Source organism: Chelmon rostratus, chromosome 17 (assembly GCF_017976325.1).
Source record: "Chelmon rostratus isolate fCheRos1 chromosome 17, fCheRos1.pri, whole genome shotgun sequence".
Taxonomy (NCBI): Eukaryota; Metazoa; Chordata; class Actinopteri; order Chaetodontiformes; family Chaetodontidae; genus Chelmon; species Chelmon rostratus.
Genome location: NC_055674.1, coordinates 10,134,913 through 10,147,588, shown reverse-complemented (window position 1 = coordinate 10,147,588; position 12,676 = coordinate 10,134,913). Strand labels below are relative to the sequence as shown.

Here is a 12,676-nt window from a genome sequence, read left to right as displayed (position 1 = left end):
TGGCAGACAAAAGCCAAAGGAATGCTGGTGTGAGTGAATCAGTGGGAAGAAGTGGTGACCTCTCCCCGGCTGGGGATGGAGATGTAACCATGGTGACGGCGGACACTTGGAGTGCACTTTGACCCCCCGAATATCTCAAGGCCTGAGAAATGAGACATTCCCATATGCATGATGTTGCATGACGCTTTATCAACACTTTGTCATCGCGGTCCAGGGGGAGGAAAGGCCGACCTCTGCCAAACAAATGGAAAATGTTAATGAGAAAGATGCTTTCAGGAAATGAAGTGAATACATTTATTGGAATGGTCTGAGCCTTGATGAATAAGTACAATGACGGACCATCAATTTGTTGGATTTGCATGCAGTTTCATTCGTGAGTCATATTTAAAGGTAAAAAAAAATTGAATATGTAAGCATGAAAGAGCAGTGATTCAGTTGTTTATCAAGCAAAAATGACAAAAATCACTTATTCTGGCTCCCCAAAAATGTATATTTTCTACTGAGTTTTCTGTGATACTAAATCTGATATATTTGGGTTTTGGACTGTTGGTCGGACTAAATGAGCAATTTGAAAACTTAAGCTTGAGTTTGGCTTATTTTTGCCATTTTCTAACATTTAAAGACCAAATACTTTTTAGATGCCACAGTTTGTTCATTTGTTCATATGTGACATTAGATTCATATTTAAGAAAAACTTAACTTACACTCTGATGTTTCAGGAAAAATATGCAGAGGAATAAACAGGTGGCCATGGGCCGAAAGAAATTCAACATGGACCCCAAAAAGGTAGGTGGAATTATCTGACTCTTCAGAGATGTTTTTTTTTTTTTTTTTGTCCCTTGTTTTCATAAGCAGGATGTAACCTGGGGCCCTGTCTCTTTCTCAGGGGATCCAGTTCCTGATTGAGAATGACTTGCTGAAGAATACCAGCGACGACATTGCTCAGTTCCTCTATAAGGGCGAAGGCCTCAACAAAACAGCCATTGGAGATTACCTCGGAGAAAGGTCAGGATGGAGATTGGCTTTTGTTTTTTTTCCCCGCTATCTAGCCACTCCTCCCTCTCACACTCTCTCTATCATCATTCACCAACACTCATCCATGTGGTTTGATAAAAGCATTGAATAGCGAGTGCATATTTTCCTTATTGCTGTGTTTCCTCTTGGTCAGGCACACACCCATCCTTTCCCAAACACAGTTTATTGGTCCCACATTTAGATCATCCTCTCAAGACGATGTCCGTTGCTCAATAGCCTCCATCTGTCTTTGGTTATCTTACTCATTCATAAGTAACATGATCAAGAGACTCATAACTCAGGAATGTGCGTGTTTGAACCATCTTTCAGACCATCCTCAGACCATCAATGTAAGAATGAACACATAATACAGGAAATCATAATGGGCCTGATGTATGGTATGTACTGCCCAGGCTGTGTTACAGTCAGGGTGTGCTCTGGAGGTCGATCCAGGAAATGGAGCTCATGCTGTTGAGGACTGCTCTCCATTTGATTGTGATCAAGCTCTCCAACTGCTCTGTATGGGGGGGCTTGAGGTACGATTGGTCACTTGTCCACAGGGACCAGTAGTGACTGGATATGACTCAGTCTATGAGAGCTCCTCAGAGCCGTCTCATGATCTCACAGGGCAGATCATTTACTCTGAAGGGCATGAAGGTCAGGAATGATGTCACGATCCAGATTAGATGATAAATGAAGGGAAGGTGGAGGGTGTTTTTCCTCGTCTGTTTGGTTTGATAGGAGTATGCAGAGTGTCACAGACCTCTTAAGCCTGTGAGAGCCAGATCACACCCGGAGTCCTCAGGCACGTTCCTGATGGGGTCTTTTTTTCAAATGAGGCAGCGATCATAGTGTTCTGAAGAGCTTTGAGCCAACCACTACAATACAAGCAAAGTTAAGTCTAGCCTTAGCCTTAGCCTTAAAATCACTTAAAATATACTCTTATAGACTTGCTTGTTGGTACTGATAGTTGTTTTTTAGAGCAAGAAGAATTAATCAGTCAACAATTAGTCAATCAACAGAAAATTCATTGGCAACTATTTTGTTTGGTAATTCATCAATTTAATGGCTAAGTCCACCAATTTAGCACAGTCTGTTTACGGGTCTTGGGGCGTGTTACTGCATATTGTTTGTTTCCAGAGGGAGCTATGTGAAGTCATCTCAAGTGATGTCACTTGAACATCAGTTTGGTCTGAAGACCACAAGTTCGAAAATGAAAATAATCTGAGGGTGTGACCTCTGTAGCCTATCTTTGGATGAGCTGCATTGTGGGTAATGTAGGTGCCAGGTTTTGACAAGGAAGAAGAATGCATCTAAAAAAAGGAGATATCTCTGGTTCTGCTGCATTGATTTTCTTCTTCTTCTTCTTCTTCTTCTTCTTCTTCTTCTTCTTCTTCTTCTTCTTCTTCTTCTTCTTCTTCTTCTTCATAACCGTTACTAGCAGCGTTCATCTTTTGTACATTCACTTTGTTATGGTTATGCAACCATAGCACTTTTAAATGTTTACCAGTAAGAAATTTGCCATGTTTTGTCTCCTGTAGAGATGATTTCAACATCCAAGTCCTCCATGCCTTTGTGGAGCTTCATGAGTTCACAGACCTCAACCTGGTTCAGGCCCTAAGGTAAGACAGGAACTTGCATGCTCAGGTCTGCGACACACGCATCAAATGTTTGATTAGGTCCTCATAGCTTTGCCCCCTTTTTTATGTTTGATCATGAGTGAGACAGTCACCCTTTTTGCATCGTGTAAAGATGCAGCTGTTAGTTTCCGTCTTGTGCCTTAAGAGAGCTCGTTAAGTTTTTCTCACAGTGGAAATGAGTCTGTTGCTAACTACTGAGCTGTGTCCCCGGACAGACAGTTCCTGTGGAGTTTCCGGCTGCCGGGAGAAGCTCAGAAGATCGACCGCATGATGGAGGCCTTCGCTCAGCGCTACTGCCAATGCAACCCTGGCGTTTTCCAGTCCACAGGTAGCAACGTCATGCCATATAGCCTCACTTTTGGTTAAATTGCTGTAAATATGTGAGCAGTGAAACAAACAAAATGACTAAATACAAGTGTGAACTGCATGTAGGGTTTAATTTTATTGAGTAAGTCTTGCAGTTGGTGAAATAAGTCAAAAATAGAGGCATTTTGTCAGCAATAATGATGAATACTGAATACTACTACTACTAATAAGAATAATGACTAATTTTAACTTTATTTTTAAGACATTATACTGGATGAACGTTTGTCTCCATGAAGCACTTGATTTTCCACATCGCTCTGAGCTCTAATAGCATGCCGATGGAACTCGTATCTGAGCTGCTTTATTTAGCAGACACAAAGTCTGCTGAGGTGAGCTGTGTTATGGAAGACTGTCTGTCTGGCTTTTGGGAAATAATGCCCGTAGCAGACAGCCGACTGCCTCCAACATAGATGCAGATGGATGTGAATAATGCATGGGACTTCTCAACAGCCTAACGGGCCAGATAAAGTGCTGCTGCGTCAGCCGTGTGCTGGCCACGTTGTCTTTTAGCAAACACACACACATTAGCGGGCACAGCCAGAAACACACATGCATACTTAGCTACCCACGCGCAGCCTTTCACTCCCGCCCACTCTCCTCGCTAACGAAGCTTCGCCTATCTGTTCCTCTCTGTTCGACTGTGGTCCCCTAAGTGCAATCCTTTCAGCTCAGCTAATTTACATTCATATTTAAACACCACATTAAACACTGGCAGCAGTTTTATGGTAAACAGCAAGACGGCATTTTCCATCTCATAAAGCTCATCCCTCTCTGTGGTGTGATCACTCTTGTTTGTGTGTGTGCGTGTGTTACAGACACCTGTTACATCCTGTCATTTGCCATCATCATGCTAAACACCAGCCTCCACAACCCAAATGTGAAGGACAAGCCTACCGTGGAGCGATTCATCTCTATGAACAGAGGAATCAACGATGGAGGAGACTTACCTGAAGACCTGCTCAGGGTCAGTATGGCTTTAAAACTCACTGTGCTCCTGTTATTTGTGTCAAACCTGCTCTGTATTCACAGTTAATGTTTTTTTATTGTAGAATCTGTATGAGAGCATCAAGAATGAGCCTTTCAAAATCCCTGAGGATGACGGCAACGACCTCACACACACTTTCTTCAACCCAGACCGAGAGGGCTGGCTGCTAAAACTGGGTGAGTGACACTGGAAATAGGCGCACACAGTTTTGTGGGCACATGCCGAATAGCCAAAACAATAGCGCTCTCATCAGTGTGGCTGTGCCGATAGATCACTTTGTGTTGTGTTTTCAAAGCAGCACAAGGCTGAATCTCTGCCTCCATAAAGTGATAACCAATGTCTCCTCTGAGGTCAATAACCCGTGTGTGTGTGGTGTGTGTGTGTAAAGGTGCCTGTGAGGACTTGTAGATAGGTGTATATGCACTCAGGCCGAGACATCTGAAGACATCTCTTCCCGCTTTAATGTATAATGAATGTGGCCCTGAGATCAGACCACCACATGTGGAGGCCTTTGAATTATTGAAGACAGGGCATATTCATACACTGACATGCACTAGTGCTGACTTTTATAGCTTGTAAATCAAGTGTCTGCACATACACAAACATACACATACGGTACATACACAATGTTTAGAAATGTTTGATTTGAGAGGCCATTTATTAGAGTTTTTGCATTTTCCTGAGGACATTTTTGTCCTCTTTGTAAATTTTATTGGAGATGTTCATACTTGGTGCCATTGTTTTGATTGATTATCAGTGTAATTTTAAGGACTTTTTGTCATGACCTTTTTATTTCTGACTTTAACACAAGCACACACACACCTATACCTGTATCATTAGAAACCTTTCACAGGATGTCAGCTGATACTTTTTTTTTACTGGTCAGAGTCACTCTGCAAACAGAAAAGCACAACCCTGGACCCCTGAGCTCTTCATCCTCTGTTTCCTCTGAAATCTCTCTCTCTGTTGTACAGATTCACAATGAATCTAATAAAGCATGAATGTGCCAAATGAAATTTAATCTTTCAATCGCTGTGAATCTTTACAACCGACTACACCAAGGGAGTGAGGAATTACTCTTTCTCCAATTACTCCAAATTGGCAGAATTGAGTAAAACAATGCGGGTGGAAGGTAAAATACACAGAAATGGATCCAAGTGGAGGCGATATTTTGATATAGTGCTTTACAGTAGAACTCCCCCTTGTGGACTGATATAATAACAGCAGATATGTCAAATCTGTTGACCCTCATTAGAAAATACGGTCTTCTCAAATTAGAAATTTAAGATGTAAAGCAGTGCATCAAAGCCTCTCTGGAACCAGATTAACAGGACTGTGGTGCAATAATTCCTTATCATTTAATTTGATTTTTTTTTTTTCCTTTTCCTCTTCGTTTGTTTGTTCCCATGATTTTGGCTGTTGTCTTTCCTCAGGAGGTATGTACACCTGCTCTTCCCAAACGCTAGTCCATCTCTCAGCTCTCAGGTGCTTTTGGTGGTCCGCCATGCTTTTGTTCTCTTCCTCATTTTTTATACGTTCACACAGGGGTTTGTTTTGTCTGTGGATTTTTTTTTTAAGTTGTTTCTTGTCTCTCCATTGACTCATTTGAACTTCAGATGTTTGTCTGTTCAGTCTCTCATTGAGCTGGTGGTTTGTCCAAACTCTTTTATCTCTGTGGGTGGTTGCCGAGGGCCACCCCGTGGCCTTGACTCGGGGAGCTGATGCTTTGTGACCATTCTACTGAGCAGTTTGACCCTCTTTTCTCTGTATGCTGTGGTGGTCACTCTCTTTGATCTGTTTTTGTGGAAGCTGCATTATTCCTTTTTTTCCATACAGCAAGAACAACAAAGGACTTTTGCTTGACTCCAAAATAATCATGAACCCATTTACCCATTGGCTTACTGTTCTTTGCTCTCTGGTTGCATGGAAAAGGGAATACTGCACCTTTTCAACAGTGTGGCTCTGCTCTCCTTATCTTATGCTGTAAATGGATCTGAAGAGTAACAGTGTGGCTGCGGCCCGATGTGGTGCTGGACCGGACTGGGCCAAACTGTGGGAGAGAAGCGTGGGCAGAGGAGTGTGCAGAAAGGGATTCAGGCATGATTCAAATGATTCATGCATGCTAAATATATACTTCTGGTGCACATGGTTGGTAGTTTGACTGTGCATTGTTGTACTTGATGCATCTTTCCTATTAACTACAATGTAAGAGCCCTGGTGCAAAAACGTTCAAATTGAATGTGATTAGGGTATTTTTGCAGTAAAAAAAAAAAAAAGCTTAAAACGCGTTACTAACTTATCCTGACAAGATAAATCATTTCCAGAGGGATCATAAACCTGTCACCAACTGGATATGATTTACACGAAAACCCGTTCCCTCTTAACCTCTACTCGCCCGGCCTCCCACAGTCCCGTCTTGCATGGGTGCCCTCCACTCAGCTCCACTCCGGCCTAGCACCATCCATGCACCTCTGCAACAATCCGCTGGGACGTCCCGCCTCGTCCCAGACATTCTTGCACGGGGGAGGAGGTCATCTCTCTTTCTTGGCGTGACAGGAACTGACATGACCATGAAACCAATCACAGCCTCCAGCCCAACCCAATCAACTCTCAGGCCGTCAGTTGTGTGATTCTGCCATCGCGTCTGTGTTCTCTGTTCGTCTGCTTTTTTTGTCGCAACATGCTGACGAGTCGAGATGTGGCGAGGGGCCCTCCATCTCTGCCTGTCCAGTGAAACGTGTTGATGCCGTCTGTAGATAATAACAAGCATAGACTGAAGCGTTTGACCTATCATGATGTCCGTGGTATGATGGGAGATCATATACAGCACTAGTGCTGCTATATGATAATACAAGTGTGTTCTACATGTCTGTATATAAACATCTTCAAAGCCTCCTCTATCCTGGTAGATGGGTTTCACAATGCAGCTTTTTACTAACATTGGTGGTGGGATAGCCAAGTCTAGACAAGGCTTAGGTCTTAATGTCATGCTTAGAGAGAAAGCACCCCCCCCACCTCACTGGACACTGCTCCTATATGACTGAGAAGTAACTTAACAAAGCCAAAACAGGAAATTCAAGTCTGAGATGCCTGTAGAGAAGCAGAACATAGCTCCAGGCACTGAGCTTCCTGCCCTCCTCAGTTTGTTGGCATCCCATCCTCCCAGAGTGAGACTGCCATCTGCTACTGTGATCAGGTTTCCCCTCACAGGAAGTATGGGTGATAAAAGGGGGTCAGAGATCAGCTACAGATCAGCAAGCGCAGAGTTAACCATGAGAGCCCCCATTGGGCGTGAAAGAGAGCTTCCTCCTCTGTCACTCCTTACTTTCCGCATTCATTCCTCACATATATTGATAGGAGTGTTTTCCACATTTATAACTGTCCTCTGGTAACTTCATTTGGGTGGTAGTTCATTAAGTTCAGTAAATACAGAGCACATAGATCTATGTCCTGTCTATTGATCCTGGCTCCCCAGACTTACTCCTCTGAGTCAGCAAGTGAGGAGAGTTTCCATACACAGCAAGACATTTATGGAGGACATGAAGCTTTATGGTGTCACATCATCACATTAAGTCCAATTTTCCTTAATGTGCCATTTATCAGCTATTTAACTGTTAAGTGTCCAGTAGCTGTTAAAGTGTAGGTGTAAAATGGTTATTAAATAAAGAAAACATCCAGAGAGCTGAAGGCTGTGCACCTGTGGTGGTGGTGAGCGCATGGTGGATCAGGGTGAATAGGGGGATGTTCTGGGTAAAAGGAGTCCTCTGGAGCCGTCATCTGTCTGTCCGCCCATTCATCTGTTTGCCTGTCTGCTGCTCGACCCGGTGCTTCGGTGCTCGCTCCTCTTCCCTTCTGTCTTGCCGACTCTCTCTGACGCTTGCTGCTTGCTCCACAGGGGGACGAGTTAAAACCTGGAAGAGGAGGTGGTTCATCCTCACAGACAATTGTCTGTACTACTTTGAGTACACCACAGTGAGTACAGCTCAGTTTCTCACAGTGAGGAAGCCGCTCACTTTGTTCCTGTTGTTCCCGCCATGCAGCGCCCTGTCATTTACATGTCATATATTTGTCCAGGACAAAGAGCCACGAGGAATCATCCCGCTGGAGAACCTGAGCATCAAGGAGGTGGAGGATAAGAAGCCTGTAAGTACAGCTCCCTCTACTGGCTCATTCTGTGATTACACCCAGTCAGACCAGGGCTGGCATTTTCAGAACTGGGATTATTTCAGTTGAATTTCCACAGCTAGACATCAATAGATATAATTGATCATTAGCACTTGACAGGCAGATTTATTGACGACCATTTTTACTCAAAACACCATTATGTGACGTAGATATGGACACGTGAAACTATACAGAGCTAGTTGTTTATAGTGTTCTGTTATTTCTTTAAATATTTCTTAATACTTCTCTACTATCTCTAATTTCTAACCTCCTTCCACTTCACTTCTGCAGAACTGCTTTGAGCTTTTCATTCCTGACAACAAGGACCAGGTGATAAAAGCTTGTAAGACAGAGGCTGACGGGCGCGTCGTGGAGGGCAACCACACCTTCTACCGCATCTCCGCCCCCACTGCTGAGGAGAAAGATGAATGGATGAACAGCATCAAGTAAATGTTTTTTCCGTCACTTCTTAGAGGCACAGTATGATACAGGGTGTGTTTGAAACGTGCATGTAAGGCTCATCACTGTCGGTCAGGGTCTTCAAAGTCACTCCTTTTTATTGTTCTCTATCTTGCTTTGATTGGGGGGATAATTGTGCTCAAGTTTGGGAACTACAGCTAATTAAATTTGGGGGCTTTTGGGGACGTAAACAGGAATTGTTGGCATGCCATGTTTGCCGTTGAGTCAGTTTAGTGTCTATATTTGGTTACATTCGGACAATTGGCACCATTACAAGTATAACCTAATACACTTCTGGATGAACAGGATTACTGGATAACCAAAAACATGCTAATTCTCAGGATAGTTTTTTTTTTCTATGTTTTCTAAGCAGATTTTTGGATGTTAATTTGCGATGCACATCAGAGCGAGTGATATTCCCACACAGTCATACTGAATCAAAAAAGGGTTTCGTGTCTGTGTGTTCAGAGTTATGACTCCAAGAAGAAGTGCAAGTTTTGACTCAGATATGTTAAAGGTCAATGAAGTTTCCAAAGTCAGTGTGAAATAGTGGTAATAATTGTGATCTCGGTATTAACCAAAATAATAGTGATAATGATTTGCAGATTGTTTTTGTCAGATTTTTCATGACTTCTTCACACTTCCACAATATGTTTCCTGTTGCAGATGCCAATCACTCTAGCGTACGGTAAATGAGGCGCTCTTGTGATTGGCACAGTTTACAACATTTTCCGGTTATAGAATGCAAAGAGAAAAATGGGGGGAAAAAATATAAGTGCTGATTATGCTGAGCAGATCCTCTAAGTAAGATAAAAACAGATGGTTAAAGGTTAACAGAAAAGGTTTTACAGCCTCATTTGACTTTTATCAGACACATCCACACATAACTTCTAAAAATGAACCAATAAAAACTGGTAAAATGAGCCGTACTTGCATGCTAATGCACTGTATCTTATCATTACAGCTCTGTATGAGTGCAGCAGTTTGCACAGTTTGCCATTATCATCATTCACTGACATGTTCCCACAGAGCCGCCATCAGCAGAGACCCCTTCTACGAGATGCTGGCAGCCAGGAAGAAGAAGGTGTCGTCCATGAAGAGGCACTAGAGCTGCTCAGCGCTCCTGATGTTGCACTTGACAGAGCAGGGGGTCCAGGGGGGGGGTATCTGCTGGCCCTGTCTGGCCCAGTGCAGAGGCCACGGTTGAGGTGTGCCTCTCCAGGGGATTTCTCTAGGATACATACTAGTTCTGGCTTTGGACTCTACAGGCCAGAAAACAGGAAGCATGCTGGGGTTTCTAGATAAGAGTCAGGGCCAAAGCCTCCTCTAACCTCCTGTCTGAATGTCGCTCCTTCTCTCTCAGCTTTGTATGTGCTCTCTGTGTATATGAGGCCAAACGGGAATCTTGCTGTGTAACTCAGCAAAATCCCCTTTGAAGAAGCTTTAAAAAACAAACAAACAAACAATTCCCATATACATTGCACACATACACAACATGCACACACTCATGCAGCCCCCCGTAGCACTCATCATTTAAACTCAGCAGGTCTGACCGAGTGTGGCACCCCAACCAAAATCTTCAGAAAGAGAAGCAAAGACCCTTTCTGATGTGCTTTAATATGTTAGGGTAATATGTGTCTATTTTTACAGCTTTTACTGTCGATTCCTCTCAAGTCTTTCTTGTTTGTTTGCTTTTGTAAAAAAAAAGAAAAAAACAGGGTCTTGCAACAGAAACTACAGGGGAGGGGAGGTGGGGGGAGGAAGGGTCTAACTTGCCAACTGTTAGTGATTTTATAGAAAAGAAAAAAGAAAACAAAAACTTCTCTGTTCGAATAAAAAAAAAAAAAGTTGCCACTCAGGAGATTGTTACGATGTTCTGAAACTTTCCATGTCGCCGTCGACGTGGATCCCGTTCACAACACGACAGCCATGTGAGGAATGAAAGCCTCATCTGTGTCCCAGACTGAACTGTTTTTTTTTTTTCTTCCTCTTCTTTTTGTAAATGTGAAGCCGCAGTGTGGAGACGCACTGCTGCACATGAGAGGGTCTGCTTGTCTGGACAGGGTCTCGGTGTTGGATCTGGCTCTTGCTGTTCATTTCCTGGAGGTCCTGGAGATGCATCCAGGGGATTATTGTCTTTGTAAGGGGATGACTGTTTATCACCCTGGGCTTCTTTTTGAGGTTTTAAGTTGTCTGGAAATAACAACTGGTGGCCCTTTTAAATTTTTTTTCTTCCCATACATTTTTCCTCTTGCTCTCACCAACACACGACCACTTTCTATTGCTGTATCATACAAAAAAGCAATTTAATTGTTAGTTACTTTTACTGCTGCACAGTGCCTGGCGCTCTAGATGAAATGTGATGAGAAAAGCTGCTGGTTAGCGACAGTAATTCACAGAGTTTTCTTCTCCCAGTCGAACAACATTTAATCTTCATTTTCTGCCTTTTCTATGTTTTCTTTGTCAAGAGTTGCTTTCTAATGGCAAAACACAAACTGGTATCATTTTCGGCCTTCAGCCCGACCTCATTGATCATTGTACAATACTGTGTGCTTCAGGTTGTTTATGTATAAGACATAATATATTGCATATTGTTGTAGAGGCTTTAAAGCAGCACAAATAAACACGTGGTTCATCAAAGCTATGCCTGGAGAAGACTGGGTTGTCTGCCGTCTCAGGATCCAAAGTCATGTGAAACAATATGAAACTGCTAGTTGTATGAGGAATGCACTGGGGTGAAGCAGAGGATGGAGGAGCAGGATTACCGAGTGCTCACGCCGAGTCAGTGACGCGTCATCTCAGCAAGTAGCAAAAGCTGTGTTGAGGTACAGTTTTGCGGTCCGAGTTGCGCGCCGAGCGGTTGTCGTCTCTACTCTTATCTGCAGTCGTCTCCCTTCTCTTCATCTGTGCCTGCTGGTCATTCTCCTCCTCGTCATTCTCCGTTTCCTGGTTCTCTTGCTCTCTGCTCACTAATCCTAGAGAAATAAGGAAAAATGCAAAACAATCATAATTCTAGACAGTATTGGTTTATTTATCAAAGTTGTACATACTTAAATGTATAGTGGGTATTTTGTCTCCATTTTTGTTTCTTATTAGTTGTGCCATTTTCTTTTGTTATTCTGTTTAATAATGTTTGATTTGAGGTTTTGATCATTACCATTTAATCAAGCTGAAATAAAGGCAAATTTGTCTCAACACTGGCTGTGGATGTGTTTTACACAACTGCATGTTAGCTGCATGTCATAGAGGTAAAACCACCAGCAGGTGGCAGTATATGACAAGGACTGTTGCGTTAAGTGCTGCAAGCTGGCAAGTTAAACGTGCATTTTTATGTGTCTGATTAATTTCAGATGAATTACAGTCTTGCAAAATCAAGCACAAATTAAATTATGGGCTGAGTGAGGCCATCCTGCTGTATGTCCATGAATACTGAATGCTACTTCCACTCGAGGGCAGTCTTGAAATTCAATCATTCCCTGTAAGCGCACAGCTTTCAAAGTTTGCGTTGGTCCAACCACATTTACCCTCTATAAAAAAAAAAACCCTGTTACTGTTTAAATCCAGGCTTTATTTACAGCTTCATAACATTTCAGATCTTTTCATGAGCTCGCTTTTAACGTATTTATGGCACAAATGTCGGGGCAGCAGGGAAAGGTCGATATTTACAAGTGAATATGTATCATATCAAATGATGCCTGGAAAAGCAATCAATAGAAATGACTTTTCTGAATGGAACGGGCATTCAGGAAACAGCAGGCCATGTTTGTTATCAGCATTAAGACTAAAATACAGTGTGCACATGCATCTCTGGATTTCTGATAACGTCTGCTGAGCTTGACTGAGATTTTATGGGTTACATTAAATGACTTCAAGAAAAAGAAATTACCTTAACCTCATTTTGTGCCTATTTGTGATAAAAATTCTCTTCCCTCCTAGATTTAACTTTAATATTTTTCTTTTTTCTAAAGACGAGCTGTCTGCACAGATTTTGCTGAAAAACACAGACTTCCAGCTTGTTATGTGCCAGAGGAGACCACCATTCAGAGCA

At 42.6% G+C, this 12,676-nt stretch overlaps 1 protein-coding gene across 5 annotated transcripts in view; it reads left to right on the top strand.

Moving 5' to 3' along the window:
- cyth1a (cytohesin 1a) overlaps positions 1 to 11,823 on the top strand; it is a 42,461-nt gene extending 30,638 nt beyond the window's left edge. For 3 of the 5 annotated variants that reach the window (XM_041956181.1, XM_041956180.1, XM_041956183.1), the window contains exons 4-13: positions 720 to 786; positions 887 to 1,005; positions 2,556 to 2,636; positions 2,870 to 2,982; positions 3,836 to 3,984; positions 4,070 to 4,182; positions 7,899 to 7,977; positions 8,080 to 8,148; positions 8,461 to 8,615; positions 9,658 to 11,823. In XM_041956181.1, coding sequence (XP_041812115.1) covers positions 720 to 786; positions 887 to 1,005; positions 2,556 to 2,636; positions 2,870 to 2,982; positions 3,836 to 3,984; positions 4,070 to 4,182; positions 7,899 to 7,977; positions 8,080 to 8,148; positions 8,461 to 8,615; positions 9,658 to 9,736 — 1,024 coding nt within the window. In that variant the 3' untranslated portion in view covers positions 9,737 to 11,823. The other 2 variants (XM_041956179.1, XM_041956184.1) reach the window with 2 other exon arrangements.
- The last annotated feature ends 853 nt before the right edge of the window (positions 11,824 to 12,676 follow it).